Below are 22,128 nucleotides of genomic sequence, written 5' to 3'. Positions count from 1 at the left end.
CAGTAAATGAACACATGGAATCAGTTCACACCAAAGGAGAAATGTTGCTGTTCTCCATTTGGAATATGTGTTAAATAATATGAAGGAACTAAATCCAAGGGAAGAGTCGTCCCGCAGGTAAAGACGATAAAGGCCTAACACCAACACTACAGAAAGATCTCCAGCCCCAGACATCACTCACACCGTATCAAGAATCAGACAGTACAGGGGTGCGGGCGAGGGAATGGACTGACCCAGTGTAGAAACGCAGAGCCTCCTCCCACTGCAACCACACAGAAGCGTTAGAGAAAAGGAAACCAATAGTTTTGTTTGTTTTTTAACGTATAGCTAAGCTTAAAGGAAAGATGAGGAAACAATATTAAGTGACTATAGTTGAATTAAAAAATAAAAGAAAAAAAATTTTAATAGAAAGAAAAAGAAATCCTCAATGTCAGAAAGAGAGAGAAGACTTGAAGCCAGGTTAGAGCAAGAGAAGGCTGGGGCAGCTCCAGGGAGGGTAAGACCTGGGAACAGGCTCCCACATCCGGAAGCAAGACTCAGCCACGGTTTCAGGCTTGGGTGGGGCAGGAAGCAGGACCAAGGGCCCAGCACAACGCTGGGCACATAAAAAAGCTGCCCTCTCAGAGAGACAGGACAGACTCACCAACTGGCTGGGAGACTTGGCAACCAAGTCTGTCCCTGCCTAAGGCCATGGGTGGGAAGAGAAAAGACTGTAAGAGAAATCACACCTCAAGCCTGCTCCACATGTGGGTGTTAAGAAAAAAAGTAGCAGCATGGTGACTAGGAAAGATAAATTGACCAAATTCACCATTTAAAAGACAGAGATGTTCTGACTGCAGAAAAGTGAATTTACACCTATTTGCTATTCACAAAAGACGTATCTAAAGCAACCTAGTAAGGTTGAAAGTAAGAGGCTGGAAAATATATGAGGCAAATACTAACCAAAAAGGGAAAATTTTGGTCTAATTAGGTTATATCAGACAAAATTGAATTCAGGGCAAAAATAACAACAAACCACTAATTAGAACAACTAACTTGTCCGAAAACAAAAACTGACAGAATTATAAGGAAAAACCCACCAATTTAAAAACCATAGTAAGAGTTAAAAAAAAATAATCCCACAGTCCCTGGGCTAGGCCACACCTACATATCCACCAGTGCTGCACAGGATGGCCAAACAAAACAAAACAAAACAAACAAACAAACAAAAAAAACCAATTGTAAACTTATAGATCAAGTCAACAAAAATAATTGTTCAGTAAATAAAAGATTAGAACCATGTATTTAGCAAACTTGATCTCCTGGACATATGGAACTCCACACTCCACAATTAGAAAACTATACTTTCCTTTCAAACACACTTGGAATATTTATAAAAACTGACCAGGTCACAAAGCAAGACAACAAATATCATGGACTATCTTAACCACATTCTCTAGCATGGACCAATAAAACCAGAAACTCCATGGGGTACAAATTAGAATCATCTCCACTTTCTGAGCCCAGAGAATCTACCCTCCTACTAATCTAAAATTAATATTGTATATGTAGAGAGTGAACTGACTTAGGAAACACGATACATTTCTAGAGAACACGGAATGATTATGACACAGTTTAAAAGACAGAGAAGTAGCTAAGCCCATGACAAAACAAAATCTGTGTGGCTCTGTGTATCTCCTGGGAGTGACGCAATGATTACATTAAAGGACTAAGTCATTCAGGAGCCCAGAAACAACACAGTAGCTGATTCTAACCTCTGAGTTTTATTTAAATTCTCTTTTATCTTAGCCTGAGACACTGAAAACATGAGCTGTTGTTTTCCCAAGGCAACTCCCTAGTTATGAATTCTTTGTTTGGTTTTGTTTCTCCTTATCAGTAAGCTCTCAAAGAAGAGCTGGGGCCTGAAGGCAAGCCAGTATATTATCATACCCTTGGTCCATCACTAGCAGCTTAGATCATCGAGATTCATTACCAGGTACACTTTCTTGTTCAAACATGAATTATGAAAAAAAGATCTTCACTCCTAGGGGCAGCTGTTCACTGCTGCTGCTAAACTCCAGCATTAGGAGTATTTGAGTTATCAAGATAAGGAGACAAAGATCAAGCTCTACCAATCACTTTTTAAAATGCTTGAGAGCATTTAAGAGGAAGGACCAGGCTAGGAGGGAAAACGTTCCCTTTACTCAAATTAGAAATCTAATGAAGATTTAGAGTGAAGTCTTTAAATTTACTTAAAATACTAAAAAGATTTTATCTCCACTTACATACAATTTTCCAAACAGTAGTCTGCTAAAGTGTTTCTGTATCAATATTAAAGATGGATATCAACTACTTGTAAACATTCCTCTAAGGAGTTAACATCAACAAAATACAGCCATTGGTGCCCTTCAGATCCTGCCCTGTGGTTTTTATGCGTATCTTGCCTCATTTAGATCCATTAAATCTTTCAGTTACCAGACATCATAGTAGTATTTCATACAAATATGTAAAAACTGAAACTCTTACTTCATTTCTACCTCAAAATGAATCTCTCCTGTTCATAGCAGTACTATTTACAGCAGAGACATGGAAAGCAACCTAAATGCCCATTGACAGGTGAATGGATGAAGAAGATGTGAGGTGTTTATGTGTACACACACACACACACACACACACACAGGAAAAAGGAAATAATGCCATATGCAGCAACATAGATGGACCTAGAGATTGTCATACTAAATGAAGTAAGTCAGACAAAGACAAATAACATGATATCACTTACATGCAGAAGCTGAAAAAAATGATACAAATGAACTTACTTGCAAAACAAAAACAGACTCACAGACATAGAAAACAAATCTATGGTTACGAAAGGGGAAAGTGGGGGAGGGATAAATTAGGAGTCTGGGATTAACATATATAAAACAGATAATCAACAGAGGCCTACTGTATAGCACAAGGAACTATACTCAATATCTTGTAATAATCTATAATGTAAAAGAACCTGAAAAATATTTATATATATACGCATAACTGAATCACTTTGCTGTACATCTGAAACTAAGGCAACATTGTAAATCAACTATACTTAAATGAAAAAATAAATTTAAAAAAAGAAATAAAAAAAGAATCTCTCCTTTAAAAATAGCCCAACACAGTACATGTAGTGGGGAGGAAGGAAGGTCCTTCCTCAATTAGTTCTCAGTAATTTCATGAATAAAAAAGAAAAAGAATTTAAACAATAACAGATTTTTTTTATATTGAAGTATAATCAGCTTATAATGTCTTAGTTTCTGGTATACTGCATAGTGAGTGGTTCAGTTATACATATATATATTCCTTTTCATATTCTTTTTCATTATAAGTTATTCCACAGTATTGAATATAGTTCCCCTACACATAAGGACTTTGTTGTTTGTCTATTTTATATATAGTATCTGCAAATCCCAAACTCCCATTTTATCCCTCCACTACCCCCACCCCTGGCAATAACAGACTTTAAAACAGTCTAAGATAGATATTTTCCAGAACAAATACAACCACTACTACTTAAAAAAAAAAAAAAAAGCACGCACATGGAGGTCTTAAATGAAGTTATTTCCTTGTTTCTGCTTGTCTGAAATTAACCAGAATACTTACAGATAATCTCACTATGGAATTTCAGTTGGAAGATCTCTGAGAAAAACATGCAGATTAAGTATCTATGCCACTCTTATTAAATGTGACCCTCTACAGATGAGGAAGTAAATGCACCAATAGATGAAGGTTGTTCTCTGCCAAGAAATGAAACAGATGACCCCTGCCCATCTGAAAGATAAGGATGTGCCTGGAAAATGCAGGAAGCCATCTTTGACGTTGTCCAAGACCTGTCAGTTTCAGTACTCAGTACTGATGCAGTCCCATCAACGCCCCAGTCACAGAATGGATAAGGCCTTTGAGACGGCCAGGCGGGGCGTCAGTCATCCTCAGACTGAGGCAGGGTGCACGTACACCCCATTCACACGACAGTCAGAGCAGGCGTGTCTGTGTAACTAGTGCCCAGGCAGGTGCGTGAAGGCAGCGACATGCCAGTGGTGCAATCTGCTGGGGCACAGGACATCCTGCTCAGTCTGTCCGCCACATCTACTGCATCCTGTCCTGTTGCCCAGCTGTTACAGGGCCAAAGGACAGGTCAGAGCTGCTCAGTGAATCCAAGGATCTGATTAGCCTAACAGCCCTAAAAGTGACACTTTGCTTAACTGTAGACTCCACTAGGGCAAGACTGTACTGTGTGTTATGTGTACAGAGGTGAAAAAAAAGACTGCATAATGCAACAGCAAGCCCCCTTTCAACCAGATCTGCTACATGTTACTTTCTCCAAGTAACTGCCCAAGGAATTAAGTGACTCTTCCACTGCTTTTTACTCTTCTCCTATTTTAGACCTCTTCCTTTATAAAGGGACTAACATGCAAGTTCAATTCTGCTGAAAGGAAGGGCAAGGGCAAAGTGAGCCACACATCCCAGACTTTCTCAAACCTCACTCTACAACAGAACAGTTAAGGTGGAAGTCCTTAATGAGAGGATTCATCTGCAGAAATAAGGTATCAAGAAAAAAATAAATAAATAAAGACAATATCATCTTCGATGAAAGTCAAATTCAACAGTTGTAGGAATTACAGGCACAGAACAGATGGTTCAGCATATAACCAGATTTAACCTCGTCCTTTAGCTATACAGCTATAGTAAGAAAAAATGACCAAAGGCACAATAAACTGAGGAGAGGACTCGTGGCACCCACTTCACCGGATGAAGATCCCAGGTCTCCACCTGCCTAATTATCCAGCACCTGGGGGAGTCCAAGGTCACCATGCCAGTTACTGCACGGGCCGCCCAGGTGAGCCCATTTTTGTTACTGTGTTCTTATTGGGTGAGAGCCAGAACAACTTGCCTGCAGCTCTCCTTGAGAAACAAATAAAAATTAGGCGGCCCAGAAATCCTTCTCCCTAAGGGCTCTGGGTCAAATACTGTGGAGGAGAAAGGAAGCGGAAAGTAACCAAGAGCTGAGTCTCAAGTCTCTTTGCTGGTGGTAGTTACGATGCTTTATAACATCTCCTCCGACGCTGAAGCGCTGCTCCTAGGAGGGGAGCAGGGCTAGGTTCCTGCGAGCCTCTGGCCGCAATAATGTCTTAAACCAATCAATACACAATCTTGTTTCATGTGTGCTTCTGTTTAAAGACACCTTATTTCACGTACATTGCTGATTCACTGTAGCTTGTGCCTGAAACAAGCTTCTCTAACGCATTTTCTCCATAAGGCACATCAATCTTGTGCTGCGGAACACAGCACTTTGGCCCCACACTGGTGAGGCCATTTCAAACGGCAAAATTGCCAACAGAAAGCACAAAAATGTGAAAGCCGTGGCAATAAATAGGCTGTGAAAGGACCCTTGTTTACAGAAGGAGCGGCAACCAGACAGCCGAGCATCGCCTGGTTCAACCTCAACTGGGGACCGTGAGCATCGGGAGACTCACATTTCCACCACTCTGCGCATGTCTGCAAGTGACCACAGAAGCTCCCTGAGTGCTGATTTTGAGGTTACAAAAAAATTTTAACGAGTAGGTGAATTCACAAACACAGAATCTGTGCATAATGAGGACTGACTGTACTTTTAAGACCATGCCCAAACCAACTTCCCAAGCTGACTCCGGGAATAAATCCATACACCAACCTTATGGCAATCTTAGAAACTTCTGTGTTTGTAGAATCCTGTGTAACTTGTAAACCTACTCAAAAGCTGACCTCTGTAACAGGAAGATGCACCAGTAACTGGTGCAGTGGGACCCCTGAATAGGCTCTGAGGGAGACCCCTGACTGCAACCGGTAAGAGATGAATTAGAACAGCAACAGAGGAAGCCACGGGAAAGAAAAGGACGGACAACTAAAGATCACTCTGGCAGCAGTTTTGGTCTTCTGCCGAAAAGGGAAAGCTGGGAGAAGACTTAACTGAAGGGCACTTACACAGTGACAAACACGGCCCTATCTGAGGGACAAGTTATTCCGCAAGCTGAGTACACAAACACCAAGAGCTTCATGTACACTTTTTATAAAATCCATTTGATAATATTATTTTAATGTCTGGATTTCTGAATGGAGGTGGGACGGCAAGAAGTGAACATTTACTAAGCAGCTAGTGCCAGGCACTGAGCGAGAACATTACACCTTTATTACCTCCATCAATTCTTCCAAGCCCTGAAAAGTGCATTTTACAGCTGAGGGCTCAGAGAAGTTAAGTCAAGCACCCAAGATCACACAGCCAATTTTACTCCAAGTCCCTCATACTATCTGGATTTCTTTCAAAAGGTTAAAATAAGTTGTGAGGTTGCCGGGCTTATTCAACTAATTGAGTATCCAATGAAACACTGAACTGAGCACAGTATATCTGATAAACTTAAATCATGAATTTTCCTCTAGGTACTTAGCTCTTTTCCCAAAAGAGGGAAAAACATTTTCTCTCTGTGGAAACTTCTCTCATCTCCATATTTCATAAGTCTTCAAACCAAATCATGGAAGACTGCACACAGATCAAACAGCGAATGGGGTCTTCAGCGTGACTCCTAGGAAAATGTCACTCTACTCTGAGCACAATGGTGGCTCTGAGCAAGCACCTAACAGAGGCCCTAGTAACAGGATCCCCTAGCTCCAGACTCTGAAGATTTGATCCCACGAATGCTCCATGCTGCCTAATACTGCAGAGGGGTTACAGCGTGGAGCCGGCATGCTCTAGCTGTCCACATTACTTAGCATGAATAAGCATTTGGCTGACAAGTTTCACTTGAAGATGGAAAGGTGGACTAGCTATCAGCACGACAGCACCATCTTCTGGTTGGTGAAACGGAATAAAGACAGAGAAAGTCACACCTGGAGTTAAAAAGCACTTCAACAGTTTGGTAACCCAGAAGAGTGGCAAACAAGAAAATTTAGTTTCTGCAAAATCCAAATGATGTCAGTAGTAAATAAACACCCTCATGGACCAACCACGGAATAGAAAAAATTTTACCCGTGGTTCACTACTGGTCGCTGTGCTGCTTTTGGAAACACTGCAGCCACGCCCAGCCTCTCCAGCAACCCCACATTGCAGAACCCATCATGCCTTCCGAAAGAAATTCCTTATCAAGTCATCATTCACGCCCACACCCCTCTGGGAGCACAAAAAGATTCTCTGCTGCTCTCACACAAAGTTGAAATTTGATGGGGCAGCAATCAAGGCCCTTAGAATCTGACCCTTTCCAGTCGTACCTCCCACTAGGACCGGCTGGCAGTGAGGGAGCATCATCCTCTCATGGGCTCTAACAAGCTGTGGGACAGATGGCGGAACTGATAGTAACTTAGTATCATCTTATGTTCCCCCAAAGTGTAAGACTCATTAGCAGATTGTGTTGGAGATGAATCTTGAGCCTGAGGTCCGAGCAGGGTTTCCTGTTATAGCCAGTGCCTCCCCTACAGAAATCCAGACCAGGAAACTCCCATCAGTGAAAAGATCTGACAGCCACTAGGAGCCTCTGAAATTTAAACTATGTCCTAATCTCTAGATTAGGAACAGACCCCAGCAGCTGGTTTTCCAGGTCTGCCTTCTTCAGTGAATGCAGTGATCTCACCCACTGGTTAAAAAGTCCCTTGGGTGTCGGTCTCTTCCTCATTTCACCCATCAGGTATATCAATGGCCTCCTTTCATGAGGACCAAGCTAGGGGAAGGGAGGGGGTCGGTCAGATGCTTTAGTCTCAATATTCCTCTTGGTGAGAAGCATGGAAGTCTCCTTCTGGCCCATGGAGATGTAAGGGTGAAGGAATGAACATTCCTCCCAGATGCTGTCCACACGAATCCCCAGCCCCAGACCGGTCTAGAGACAGGATGCACCTGAAGATGGAGCTCTTTGTCAGAGTTACCTTTAGTTCCTCCGCCACCACTAACACCTGCCACAGTGCTCTGTGAGAAAACCCTCCATCACATGAAAATGTTGTCTCCTGAACCACCTGAATTCAAACTTTTTTATTGTGACCTACAACAATACATTTTTATTACAACACAATACACACACATGAATACCTGCAAGCACAGATTGATACCTGAAAAAAGTTACATTAAAAAAAGCAAACCTATCTTTATCATATGGGACTCACTCTGAAATTTTCTAACTTTTTTCTTTTATAAAAATGCTCGTCACATCTACTCGCTAAAATGATTTCATAGCCCACTGAGAGGGTGAGCCAGGTTGATGAATCCTGTCATAAACATCCAACTTCCTTCCTACATCGGCTCTGCTGGCAAGATCCTTTCTCTTCTCTGCTAACTCAAGAGTCAGCCCTCTCTCAAGGACCCCATAAGGCCCCTCTCAAAGCTCCCCAAATCATTCCATTATTGTCCCAAATACCAAGGATTGTAAAATAATGACAAAGACAGAGTCCTCACTTCAAGAAGTCAAGTCTGCTGGGTGGGACAATTTCACATTATACAAGAAGCATTAGGTAAGTCATTGCCCCTTCCTCTGAAAACAAAACACTTGCCATCTGTATTCATTCATTCATTCATTCAATTCTTCACTCCCTATCTTGACTCCAGTTATCATTTGTGTAAACAACACTTAAATTTTTGTCGAAAGATAAGTCCATCAAGTAGGATTTCTTTTTCTGCAATCTTGTCGAGGAGTAATTTTCATGAACTCTAAATCAGGACCTGAAGTGCACTGTCACCAATTCTTGGAAGCCAATGGCCCATTTATTATTTTGTGTAGCATTTACAGATGTGGCGCATTCCCAGATAAATTCAGTTTGGCCTCAGACTCTCAGAGAAGGCTATCAAACAGAGTAAATACAAAGACCAACTTTCTAGACATTTAAAAATTAATACAATGCTTAATGTCCACCTATTTTTGATCCTGTGCTATAATGCCACCATACACACATGGAAGAGTGCCTATTGGGGCTCTCTGACAACAATCAGGCTTTACAAGAGCAGCTCCAAGTCGACCTGGAAATTCCTTTGAAAGCCCCAGGCTTAAACAAAAACCAGTTAGACGCAATATTTTAAAACTTGACTTAAAAGAATACCTCAGATCAACATTATAGAAGGTCTGTATAAGGGATAAGATTCAAACTCTTATTTTTAACACACAAATTCTGTGTTTCCACCTCCTAACTTCCTCTCCACCACACGAACCACCTGTTCCAGGCATACCAAAGGATGCACTGGTCCCACTCTTTACCAGAGCTTTCTCAGGCTTCTTTTATTAGGCTAACTCCAACTTATTATTAGGATCAGCACAGGCATCACCTACTCCAAGAAGGCTTCCCTATTGACCCTCTTCTCCATCTCCATGCCATATGGACATGTTCCCTGTCCCCTAGCAATGTATCTTATCACAGCACCCAGCATGCACTGACGCACTAATTGTCAAGATACTCATCTGCATCACCAGACCGTGAATTCCTTGAGTGTAGAAACTATTAATTGTTTCATTTCTATTCCCCATATAAATTCAGTCCCTCAGTTCAACAGTAGACAGGCAAATATTTATGAAAAGATTAACACTGCAGCTTTCAAATGAAAACCATCTTTTTAAAAAAACCTTGCAAAATAACTTCATAATTATTCTCTTCTCTGTTGTTACTATAAAGAACATAGTTTTGTTCTTTATAACATATATAAGGTATCTAGCAATATACAGTGATAAATCAGTAAGGCTTACACTCCATCTGAAAATATAGTTACAAAAACACACACCTAAATGTGACAAAGGCAATTCATACTTTGGGAATTAACAATTACTAAAATTAGTAATGTCCTATAAGTAGCTCATGCTTTTTTGCTAATGATATACTATAATAATTTATCTCCCTTCCCTTTCAATTATAATAAAAATAAAGGATTTGTGAGAGAAAAAAAATCTCAGTTCCAAAGTTTTATTTTCATATGCTGGTGCCTTTTGTATGTTCCTGTCCTCAATACAGTAGCAGTTTGCTCCTTGGCCTTTGAAGCAATTAAAAAATAAATCTCTGTGAAGTTCCCCACACTGCTCCAATTCACATTGAGATAGAACAAAAGACATTCCTACTAGTTTGACAATATAATATAAAGCCTTATTACTATACAATTATTTTAAGCATACTTGCTTTTTATAATCATGCAACCTGAAAAACACTCATGAATATCTAGATATGTTAACGTGCAGTGTAGAAGTTAAGGTAAAATCCTAGTCTGAAGTGCAAGGGACAACACCATCATCAATTACAAGTTAGTTAACACTACAATGGCCTAGCATTTTCTGGCATTTTTGCTAAACGTAATGAAGTGACATTCACCCTGCCACTAAAATGGTATCTGGGCTTCTTTCCAAGATAAACAAAAAAGACAAGTTGTAAAAATACTCAGCAGTGGAAATATTGTCAACAAACATCACAAATCAAAAATGTTTCACATTCACCTTTCCAGAATAGCAGATTTAAATCTAAAAGTTGAAGAAAGAAAATTCAGAAAAACTAATTCCACAAATTTCCATGATTAAAAAAAAGATACCATAAAATAACTACAGTCAACCACATGCCAGCCATCTAAGAATTTCAGAAGCAGTAAGTTTCCTTTTGCTGTGCTCCCACACATATAAAAAAGCAAGGAGTACTCTTTTAGTCTTAAATACTTAGTACATAGATAATACCTGTCCCACAGAAAACTCAGAAAATAGAAAAAAACACAAGAAAGTAAAAATCTACCTGCAATTTCATCACCCCGAGAGTCACTGGTAACATTTTTAATAACAAAATAATATTCTGAAATAGCCATTAAAGGGGTCCAAAAGCATTTATTTCACTTGTGGTATGTCGAATTTGCTAAAATCAAATCTATTTCATTTTTTTTGAAAATAGTAAGGTTTTAAGACAACAGGAATCATTGTTCACATGTAAAGACTAACACATGATCAACCAGTTCATTTCTTCTGGTGACAAAACAACAAATGGCATGTGAAGCCTCAGGAATAAGATCTGAGACAACGTACCTGTTGAGTTCTCAAACTTGATCTTTCCGTGGCCTAAGAACAATCAGGCAGATTGATCTCACTGCTTTAAATTTTCTAAAACCACCAGCATCCTAAACCACCCCCTGAAAGCTAACTTTAATGGCCGTAGTACTAAATCAGGATCAATGGAACCTGCTTTCTAAGTTATTCTGCATATAACCTTGCAAAGTATGTATGATAAAAACAACAAGAACAATGACACATACAATCACATTCAAAATTAGCTAAGTAAATGAAAAGATACATACTTTTGGTCAGAAACTGAATGTGTCTAAATCAAGATGTCTGCTCAATATCACTGATTACCAGAGAAGTGCAAATCAAAACTACAATGAGGTATCACCTCACACCAGTCAGAATGGCCATCATTCAAAAGTCCATGAACAATAAATGCTGGAGAGGGTGTGGAGAAAAGGTAACCCTCCTATGCTGTTGGTGGAAATGTAGTTTGGTGCAGCCATTAAATAGAAAGCGGTATGGAGATTCCTCAAAAAACTAAAAATAGAAATAATATATGATCCAGTAATCCCACCTCTGGGCATATATCCAGAGGGAACTCTGATGTGAAAAAGACACATGCACCCTAGTGTTCATAGCAGCATTATATACAATAGCCAAGACATGGAAGCAACCTAAATGTCCATCAACAGATGACTGGATAAAGAAGTTGTGGTATATTTATACAAAGGAATACTACTTAGCCATAAAAAGAATAAACTAATACTATTTGCAGCAACATGGATGGACCTGGAGAATGTCATTCTAAGTGAAGTAAGTCAGAAAGAGAAACAAAAATACCACAAGATATCACTCATACGTGGAATCTAAAAAAAAAAAAAGGACACTATGAATTCATCTACAAAACAGAAACAGACTCACAGACTTAGTTGACAATCTTATGGTTACAAGGGAAAGGAGGTGGGAAGGGATAAATTTGAGAGTTTGAGATTTACAAATGTTAGCCACTATATACAAAAATAGATTTAAAAAAAAAAGTTTCTTCTGTATAGCACAGGGACCTATGTTCAGTATCTTGTAATAATTTCTAATGGGAAAAAATATGTAAATGAATATATGCGTGTATATGCATGACTGGGATATTGCGCTGTACACCAGAGACTGACACATTGTAACTGACCGTACTTCAATTTAAATAAATAAATAAATAAATAAATAAATAAATAAATAAATAAATAAATTTAAAATAAATAAATAAAGATGTCAATGGAATTAATTTGTTAAAATAGCAGTGAAAAATGCCAATGGGCTTTCTGAGTGACCCTAACAGAATGCTTCTAAAGCTCAAGCCAAAGAATAAACAAAAGCTTATTTTGAAATAGAAGTCAGGAGTCCTAAAATTGTTTAAATTAAGAATTGGTTAAGTAAATGATGATACATTTATATGATGAAATGCTATTCAATTAAACTCAAAAAAAGGCAAAGGGAGAGTTTATTATACAGACATGAAGTACTGTTAAGTCAAAAGAACACATGGTAAAACAATATGTAAATTATAAAATATTATGAAATATATACTTAAGTATTATATATATTTGAAAAGTAAATCTCAAATATTATTGCAATTATCTTTGTTAATAAAGAGATGGGCACTACACAAATTTTTAATTTTTTGGTACTTAAAATTTTTTACATTAATAAAAATTATCAATGCTTAATAAGAGAAATAATTGAGTTGTTTTAGGTTTTTTTTTAGATCATCATTATGGACCTAAGGATTTCACATCTTCAGAATTTATTTTAAGAACATAATCAGAGATATAAACAAAGACTAAGGTACAAAAATGCTCACTAAAGAATTCATTTAAAATAGTAAAAATCTGGATACAATGTAGATATCCAAAAGGGATACAGTTAAATACATTATACGTATCTGTACAATGAAATATAATGCATCCATTAAAAGAAAATTCTTCTAGAAAAATGTGAAATGGCATGAGAAATGCTCATGACATAATGTTAACTAAAAAGGCAGATCCAAAAACACTTTTAAAGTCAGGTCTCAGTTAGTATTAAAAATGTTAAGAAAATACTCATCTAGATAGAATAAAACAGACGGCAGGGAATACTAACCAAAATATTACTAGTATTCATTTCTATGTTGTGAGACCATGGTTGAACTGTTTTCTTTTTTATATTTTCAAATATTTTCCACATTTTCAAGAATAAATATGATTTACTTCTAAAATTGGGGGCAGGAAAGCACAATGAAAGCAATTCTTTTTTACAAATGACATTACAACCAAATTTGATAGATTTCCTGAGCATTCTGACAGTGCATCACAAAGCAAACAGCTTAGATCTGGATAGCACAGCCCCTGACACAAAAATCAAACCCAGTGCTTTGGACAACAAGCAGTTTAGCAGAACATGAAGACTCAGCCTCTAGAGCACACACAACTGCGTTTCTCCTGGTTCCATCCTACCTGCCTCAGGACTCGTTTCCTCATTGCTGCTTTAACCCTGGTAATTATATTAAGGACGTGGGAAGCCTTATCTGGCAGTCAGGAGGCTTTCTGCCCTTTTGCCATGCCAGTTAATGCCTTAAAGAACATTAATTAGGAAGAATCCAAGATATTGTCACGGTCTTAAATAAACCCGCATGACACAGATTTCATAGCAGAGATGTAGAAAACTGCTAGTTCTCAAGATCAAACACATCAGGGAATTAGAAAAACAAGAATGTTCTTAAATACTATTAAAAATTTCCACGGTGCTTTTTGTGGATTAAGTGAGTTAGAGGGGAGAAAGAAGAAAGTCGGCTGCCCTTACAAGTTTTCAAATGAGAAGATACCTACACAAAACATACAGACATGCATACTTCTTACTAACAATGATTTTGCTTCGCCAAACTGAAGTACTGAATAAGCCGGTATAAAAACAAATACATTGTTTTCAGGATTCAGTGCTTATGGCAAAAATCATGTATCATTTTAACCCACAAGTTAAAGTAAGTTATCAGTCCCCTCTCTCGAAAACAAGCTTATGTAATTAAATCTTCATTTTAAAAAGTCATGTCATAGTTGAACTCATTCATTTATTGCTATAATTTATAATTCAAGATAACTGTTGTAAGCCAAGTTTGCATAAAGTTTAAGATTAGGAAAATTGACACATAAAGAAAAACATTTATTTTTTGGTTCTTTCCTGAATGTTTAGTGAATTTCCTCGTTGACAAGAATAAATATACAGTAACACACCAGCCAACTATGAAAAGTACCACAAATTGGAGCAAAAACATCAAATACATTGTCAGGATATTGTGTATCAGTATACATGTGTATTTGCAAGGAACTGAACTAAAGTCACTTTAAATTGATTAGAGGAGACAAGTAGCAGGTTTTTGATGTATTAACACCAGATTTTCTTAAAATGTTATTAAGCCAGAGAAGAGGCAGTTCAAGCATGGTATAATGTGGCAGGAAGTTCTGCATCAAAAGCAGATGCTATAAGGGCAACTATTAAAAAGCAAAGGTTAAGGGCATGCCACCTCCCATGTGGAGAAGCAAGCACCTAACAGGCAGACCTTTCCAACGATGACAACGTGAGTTCTGGGGGAGACGCTGAAAACGAGTATCTAAGGGCTCTGGAACAGAAACAGCAACAGGGAGGCTCTGCAGGGGAGTCAAAACTTGGAGGAAGCAAACAGGCATAGAGTGAATTTCCTGGGAGAGAGAGTGTGTGTGCGCTCGCGCCTTTGCCCTAAGGGGGACGTGTAGTTAAGAGGGCATGGAGCAACTAAAACTCTGATAGAAAACTCCCATGTCTTTCTGGTAGGAGGAGTCAGGGAAGAAGCAAGGGGCACCCAGTGGCAATAGAGAATGAGGAAGGAATCCCAGAAGAAAGGAAACCAAAGAATGGGAACCTGAAATGTGGCACAGAGATAGTCCACATTTCAGGCTAACCCTTAACCATGCATGTGGCAGACTGAGGGCAGTCTGAGCTAAGATCTGAGCCATTTTTGAACCCCAGCATGAAGGAGTTTGTACTTGAACTAAGTTAACTGCCTGCTAAAACTAAAACAAAAATTTCAACACCCTTCTGAGGCATTTAAGTGAATCCAAAGTCTCCACAAAGGACATTCACAATGTCTAGGAAACAATCCCAAATTATTGAACATATGAAGAGCCATGAAAATGTGACCCATTTTCAAAAGAATGGTGATCAACAGGTACCAACACCTAGATGACACAGACGTTGGAATTATTAAACAATGACTTTAAACAAGCTATTCTAAACATGCTATATGAGGTAAAGGAATATAGGCTCAAAGTAAAAGAAAAACAAGAAATCTCAAAAGAGAAACAGAAAAGATTAAAATAAACCAAATGGAAATACAGAACTGAAAAACACAATATATGAAATTAAAAATTCACTGGCTTCATAGCAGAGTAATGATGACTGAGAGAAGAGTCAGTGAGTTAACAGAAATTATCTAATCTGAAGAAGAGGAAAAAAAAGGAAAGTAAAAATGAACAGAGCATCAGGAACTACAGGAACAATATCAAAAAGTCTCCTATATACAGGTAACTGGAGTCCCAAAAGGAGGGGCAAGAGAATACAGAACACGAAAAAAAAAAATTAAAAAAAAGAAGAAGAATGTCTAAAAACTTCCCAGATCTGGCAAAAGACACAAATTTACAGATTTAAGAAACTCAGTCAAACTACATAGCATAATCACAAAGAAAACCATGCGTAAGTACCTCACATTCAAACTGCTGAAAAATCAATGGTAAAGGGAAAATCTTTAAAGTAACCAGAGCAAAACAACATGTCACATAGAGGGCAACAATGATCTGAATGACTGCAGCCTTGCCACAGACACCACGGAGGCCAGAAGACAGGGTAACATCTTTAAAACGCTGAAAGAAAAAACCGTAAATTTATATCTAGCTAAAATATCCTACATGAATGAAGGCAAAATAGGGACATCTTCAGATAAAGAAAAACTAAAGGGAATCAGCCTCCAGCACACCAGCACTACAAGAAACAATGAAGGGAGTTCTTCAGGCTTAAGCGAAAACATCTGGATAAATAAAAACAAATTTATCCTTTTAATTTCTTAAAATATATATGACTGCTTAAAGCAAAATTATAACGCCACTTTGTGGGATTTATAATCAAAGCACATGTAATACATCTGCCAACTACAGCCTGAAAGACAACGGGAATTGGAGCAAATGGACCTATGTGGATGTAAGGTTTCTACATTCTGTGTGAAGTGGTACAATATGAACTCTAAGGAGACTGTGAAACATTATAGAGATATACTGAAATTTCTAAAGCAGCTACTAAAAAATAATGCAAAGAGGTCATGCTAAAAACAGAGAAATTAAAATGGAATTCTTTAAAATTTTTTCAAATAACCTAAAAGAAGGCAGGAAAGGGGAAAACAAAGGAATAAAAAAACAGAAAGAACAAACAAAAAACTAATTTTACAATGACAGGCCTAACCATATAAATAATTACATTAAATGTCAATGGGACTAAATACTCCAATAAAAAGTCAGAGTTATCAGAATGGATAGAAGAAAGCAAGACCCAATTAAATGCTGTCTATAAGGGACTATTTTATACACAGATGGGTTGAGACTAAATGGAAGAAAAAGGATACACAAGGCAAATATAAAAAATATAAGGAGGATAGGCTGACCAAATTAATACCAACTTTGACTTAAAAATAACAGTAATACAAAAGATAAAGAAGGGTATTTCATAATGACAAAGGAATCAATTTACCAGAAAGACAAAATAATCATAAATGTGCATGCACCTAGTAACACAGCCTCAAAATATATGCCGTGAAAAACGACAAAATTAAAGGGGGAAACAGACAATTTCACAATCATAGGAGATGTTAACAGCCTCTCTCAAAAACTGATAGAATTATGAAATAAAACATCAGTAAACACAATACCTGAACAACAGTGAGAGATACAGACCAAACCATATGCTGCAGAATTCACATTCTTTACAAGTGTACACAGTATGTTAAGAAAGATCATATCTTATGCTGGGCTATAAAACAAATTTCAGTAAATTTAAAAGGATTGAAGTCATATTAAAATCTCTAAAACCTAATCACAAGAGAATGAAATGATAAATTAGTAACAATAAGAAATCGAGGAAATTTCTAAGTACTTGGAAACTAAACAACATAATCCAAGGTCAAAGGAGAAATTAGAAAACTTATCTAACCTAGTGATAATGAAAACACAACGTATAATTGGTAGGATGCACTTGAAACAGCGCTTAGAGGATAATTTATAACTTTAAAGCCTTGCTTATAATAGAAACAAAAAGAGGTGAAAATCAATGACTGGGAGAGTCTTAGCTGTATATACACTACATACACACTGTCAGCTGGGCTTGAGGCCTCGTGCAAACACACGGGAGAAAGAGGGTCCGGCCAAAAGAAAAAACGGGGCAGACTTGTGAACTGCTTGAATGCTGAATGTTGAATGTTCCCCCACCCAGTTGGCAAAGGGTGGAAGCCTTACCGGCTCAAGGTGTTTAAGCACAAAGTTTGACCAATCACTGGCTGACCACTCAGTTATAGGAAGCCAGGCTCAAAAAACTTCAGAATTTTAAAAAATTACATAACATTCTACCTCAAGAAGCTGGAAAAAGAAGAGCAAAATAAACCCAAAGCAAATAAAAGGGAAAAGAAAACAGAAAAGCAGAAACCAGCAAAAAAGACACCCACAAACAATACAGAAAAAAATAAAATGAGCCAAAAGCTGGTTATTTGAAAAGATCAACAAAATGAGTAACCCTCAGCTAGAGTGATGAAGGAAAAAAGAGAACACAAATCAATACCAAGAATGAAAAGCAACTAAAGCAACTATTACTACAGATTCTGTAAACATTAAAAGGCTAACAAAAAGCACAGGTAAAGTTGAAAGTTATAAGCAGCCTTTTAGCAAATACAATGCTGAATAATCACCTCAAAAGTCGTATCACCACACTAATATTTATCTGTTTAGCACAATCAAAAGCTGTGCTTTTAAAAGGATGATTGAACATAATAAGCACACGCATACTGGGGACTGAAGTGAAGCCGCAAAGCCAAGCATCTCCCGCATCCCAACAAATCATCCTGAACAAGTGCCCGGTGCAGCTTATCGGGAATTTACGTAACTACCTGAAATGGGGCTGGCTTTACAAATTAATCGTTAGGTTTTTACTTCTTCTAAAAGTGCTTTCATCAATTTTTGCTTTTTAAAATGTTCTCTTTCACCTACCTTTTGGCTTGGAGGAGGCCAAGGTGCAACTTTCTTTGGTTGTCCAGAATCCTGTTCATCTGACATCAGCCACCTCCACCATGCTGCGTAAGTTCGACCCCAACGAGATCAAACTCATATATCTGAGGTGCACTGGTAGGGAAGTCAGTGCCACATCTGCCCTGGCCCCCGAGATCAGCCCCCTGGGTCTGTCTACAAAAAAGCTTGGTGCTGACATCACCAAAGCAACTGGTGACTGGAAGGATCTGCGGATTACAGTGAAACTGACCATTCAGAACAGACAGGCCCAGACTGAGGTGGCACCTTCTGCCTCTGCCCTGATCATCAAAGCCCTCAAGGAACCACCAAGAGACAGAAAGAAGCAAAAAGCATTAAGCACAGTGGAAACATCACTTTTGATGAGATTGTCAACACTGCCCGACAGATGTGGCCCCGATCCTTAGCTAGAGAACTCTCTGGAACCATTGAAGAGATCCCAGGCACTGCCCAGTCTGTGGGCCGCAACGTTGACGGCTACTACCCTCACAACATCACAGATGACATCAATATCGCGGTGGAATGCCCGGCTGGTTAAGAACTACAAAGAAAAATGATTTAATGAAGGCTTATTTAACAACTAATAAAACAAAACAAAAAAAATTTTCTTGTAGTATTCACGGTGTATTCCAATCTCCAGCTTTCAAAATAAATGAGAAGTGTATCTTTCTCCACAGGCGAAGAGATAATTGCCTTATAATATATCTGAGGATATGCAAGAAGACAATGTCTAAATATTGAGGGGATGACTAGAAAGTGCTACCACATTTGAAATATTGTTGAGCTCTTTTCTCCATTTAACAAAACTACATTAGATACATAAAAATATCCTAAATATGTCTGAGCTATTCAGATGTGACCATTACAGCTGACTCCTTACTTGAGTACTTTGAAAAAAACCCGCAAATGGTGAGGCTAAGTGATCCTCTCCATGGCATCAAGTCCCATTCTGGTCACGTGCTGTCTCACCTGAAGAGCCAGAGAGGGAGACTATGAACACATGGCATGTATGGGTATCACTATCTGAAGACCCCAAAGCCACCAAGGACCCTCATCTTCACAGCAGCAGCAAACAAAAAGCAACAGGAATCAAACTAAATTGCACTCAGGAGGAGAGTTTTAATAATTCTAATGTACCTGAAAAAGAGCTTTCATATTCATGCTGAAAATGGCTTTAAGGAAATCTTGATTAGACTTAGTACTAGCAAAAGAAAAAGACAGGTGTCAGTTAAAAAAAAGCAACTCCTTCAATGTAAATCAAAAATAGTTTGTAATGGAGCCAAAGAAGCCATTACAAGCTGCTATATAAATAGGCATTTAATGATTTTCCCAATGTTACGTTATTGATCTACCAGGCCCTCTGTTTCCGCTGAAATGAATAAATAATTTGTTTAAGATAACATTAATAGGATTTGCAGCACATTAGATACCCTGGATCGCTCTCATCAGTAAAATTACCACTGTAGGAAACAAACTGTACATTGTCTTTCAAAGAAACATCAGCATAATTTCAGAAATCACAGCAAAAGACCAGAGACATGCGTGGTGCACCCATCACGTGCAAAGAGGCATTTCTAAGCCACAACACCCTGAATATCATTTATTTAGCTCAATAACTAACATACACTTGCTAATGTCAGACACTACTACTCTAAGCACTGAAAACATAATGGCAGATAAGAGATATGGTCCCTCCACTCAAAAAGTTAACAGTCTGCCTGGGAAGACAACCAAGCAAGGTATGTTAATAAAGGATGCCAGGCTGGCAGTGAGAACAGGGTCCGAGCCCCTGCAAAGGGAGCCAGAGAAGACATCCTGAGGCACGGATGTGTAGGCTGAGAAGAGGAGGGAAGCAGGACGGAGCCGGGCTCTGGAGGGAGTGGATGGTTGAGTAAAAGATGGCTTCTGGCAAAGAAAATTATGGTCACTGGCATAGGACACGCAAATGGCCAGGTCTTTATGTTGAGTAGTCTTTTTATGTAGGAAAAGAGACTATTGTGGACAATTAGACGTTACTAGTAAAGCTGCGTATGTCAAAAGACCACAGTCACCTAACTTCTTAATCTAGGAGGAAAAAGTAAAAAAGGTCACAATTTGATCTTGGCCTGTTTCCCACATCAGCCGTTCAAACACACGCTCATTTACTCCTGCCACCATACGTGCCAGGGATGACAGGAGGATTCAATGGCGGAGAAGATGGGCAAGCAAGCAAATCAGAGTACTTCTGTGGCTACATGATTCTGAAACGTAGCTCCCTGATTTCAGGTATTATTGAATAAAACACTGAGCTTAAACGCTACTGGACTACTGAAAGAATCTTTCAATAATAAGTAAAGGAATAGTCATTGTTGGACATCAAATACAGTATAATAGGAACATTGAAAGAAGCTTTGACACCCCATCCACATAAATAACAAACTATGCCTGTGTTTTCAAGTAAATACTACTCACTAGTGTCTTATGGATTTCAAATGGACACACACTCATTTTTACTGCCCACAGCACGGGAGGCCAAGCAGATATGTTAATAATTACCTACCAATTGTCAAGCACTGCTGGTGAAGGGCCAGGTTCTTTGCTGGGAAGTTAGTATGCATGATCTCATTCCACAAAGTAACTATCATCTCCACCTCTCAAAGGAGGAACCTGCGGCTTAGAGTTTGTGTAACTTGCCCAAAGGTGCACGGCTGACAAGTGGTGGATGCAAGGTTAGTTCCCGTGTCAGTCTGACATCGATGCCTGCTGGTCCCCTTCCCTCCCACTGCACAGCTTCAGTGCGGCCCGAGTGTGACCAGGGAGGGGGCTGAAGTGTGACACGGAGGGAGCAGAGGAGGTGTGACGAGACTTTAGGTGGGGAGTTGTTGTTTGGGGTTTGTTCAGCTACACTAAAGTCTTAACCTCAGGGTCCCTGCCCTCAAACTGAAGTTATCTTTGGGCTCTCAAATAATTCAATCCCTCTAGAGTCTATCTAAACTATCTTTCTAAGCATTGTGGGGGAATGGACCACAGAAATAAGCAAACGTTAAAACATTTAAGTAGTATCATTCACACCCTGTATCCAACACTGTTCATGGTGTCATGAGTTCCTGAAGTGCATTTCACACTGAAATCTACTATTAAACAACCATAATAAAATTTCAAAGCTATGCCAAGCTTTGTGTACATAATTATTTCATGTAATCCTCACAACAACCCCTAAAAAACCCGTAACATCATCCTCAGGTTACAGAGCTAAGCAGAAGCTTATCAAGGTTAAATAACTTGCCCAAGGTCACACAATTACAGTCAGTGCAGCAAAAGGACTCCAGAACTAAACTTTGCATCTCTGTAACATAGCATATATTCCTGCAGTGGTCATATAATTTTTTAAAAAATACCTAAGATACTGATATGAATTTGTGTATCTGTAGAAATTTTCTTTGTTATTTTCATTTATAATTACTGATATAGTAATAACTATACTTACTGAAATAGTAATTATAAAATCTGATATATTATCAGAATTACATAGTTTTAGTCTATGACACTTTGCTTAATAAAAAGAAAAATTAACTAGCATATCACTTAAAAATTTCACATTTTTTACATTATTAAAGCACCAGGGAACTTGAAATCTATTTGAATAAGTAGCTTTAAAATACATATTTTCTTCAATATTTTATTCAGTAACTTTTCTTCCTAAGAAAATAGAATATTTTGTGGTGGTTAATATCAAAATTATTTGGGGGTCCAACAAGAGAGGTGGTGTTCCACCTTTTTACAATCCTATTTTAAAAGCAAATAAAATATCTTTCAGTTTGTAA

At 38.3% G+C, this 22,128-nt stretch overlaps 2 protein-coding genes across 8 annotated transcripts in view; one reads left to right on the top strand and one right to left on the bottom strand.

The window, feature by feature from the left end:
• The window catches only part of PARN (poly(A)-specific ribonuclease), a 148,640-nt gene that overhangs the window by 67,332 nt on the left and 59,180 nt on the right, over positions 1-22,128 (bottom strand). The window lies entirely within an intron of this gene.
• Positions 17,768-18,863, top strand: LOC102512982 (60S ribosomal protein L12-like). Its single transcript, XM_032461026.1, is given in 2 exon segments — positions 17,768-18,655; positions 18,658-18,863. Coding segments are annotated over 2 exon segments (492 nt in total). The 5' UTR covers positions 17,768-18,369.

The sequence above is a fragment of the Camelus ferus genome, chromosome 18, assembly GCF_009834535.1.
Source record: "Camelus ferus isolate YT-003-E chromosome 18, BCGSAC_Cfer_1.0, whole genome shotgun sequence".
NCBI classification, from domain to species: Eukaryota; Metazoa; Chordata; class Mammalia; order Artiodactyla; family Camelidae; genus Camelus; species Camelus ferus.
The sequence above is the reverse complement of the archived record's forward strand: the minus strand, read 5'-3'. Positions and strand labels throughout refer to the sequence as shown.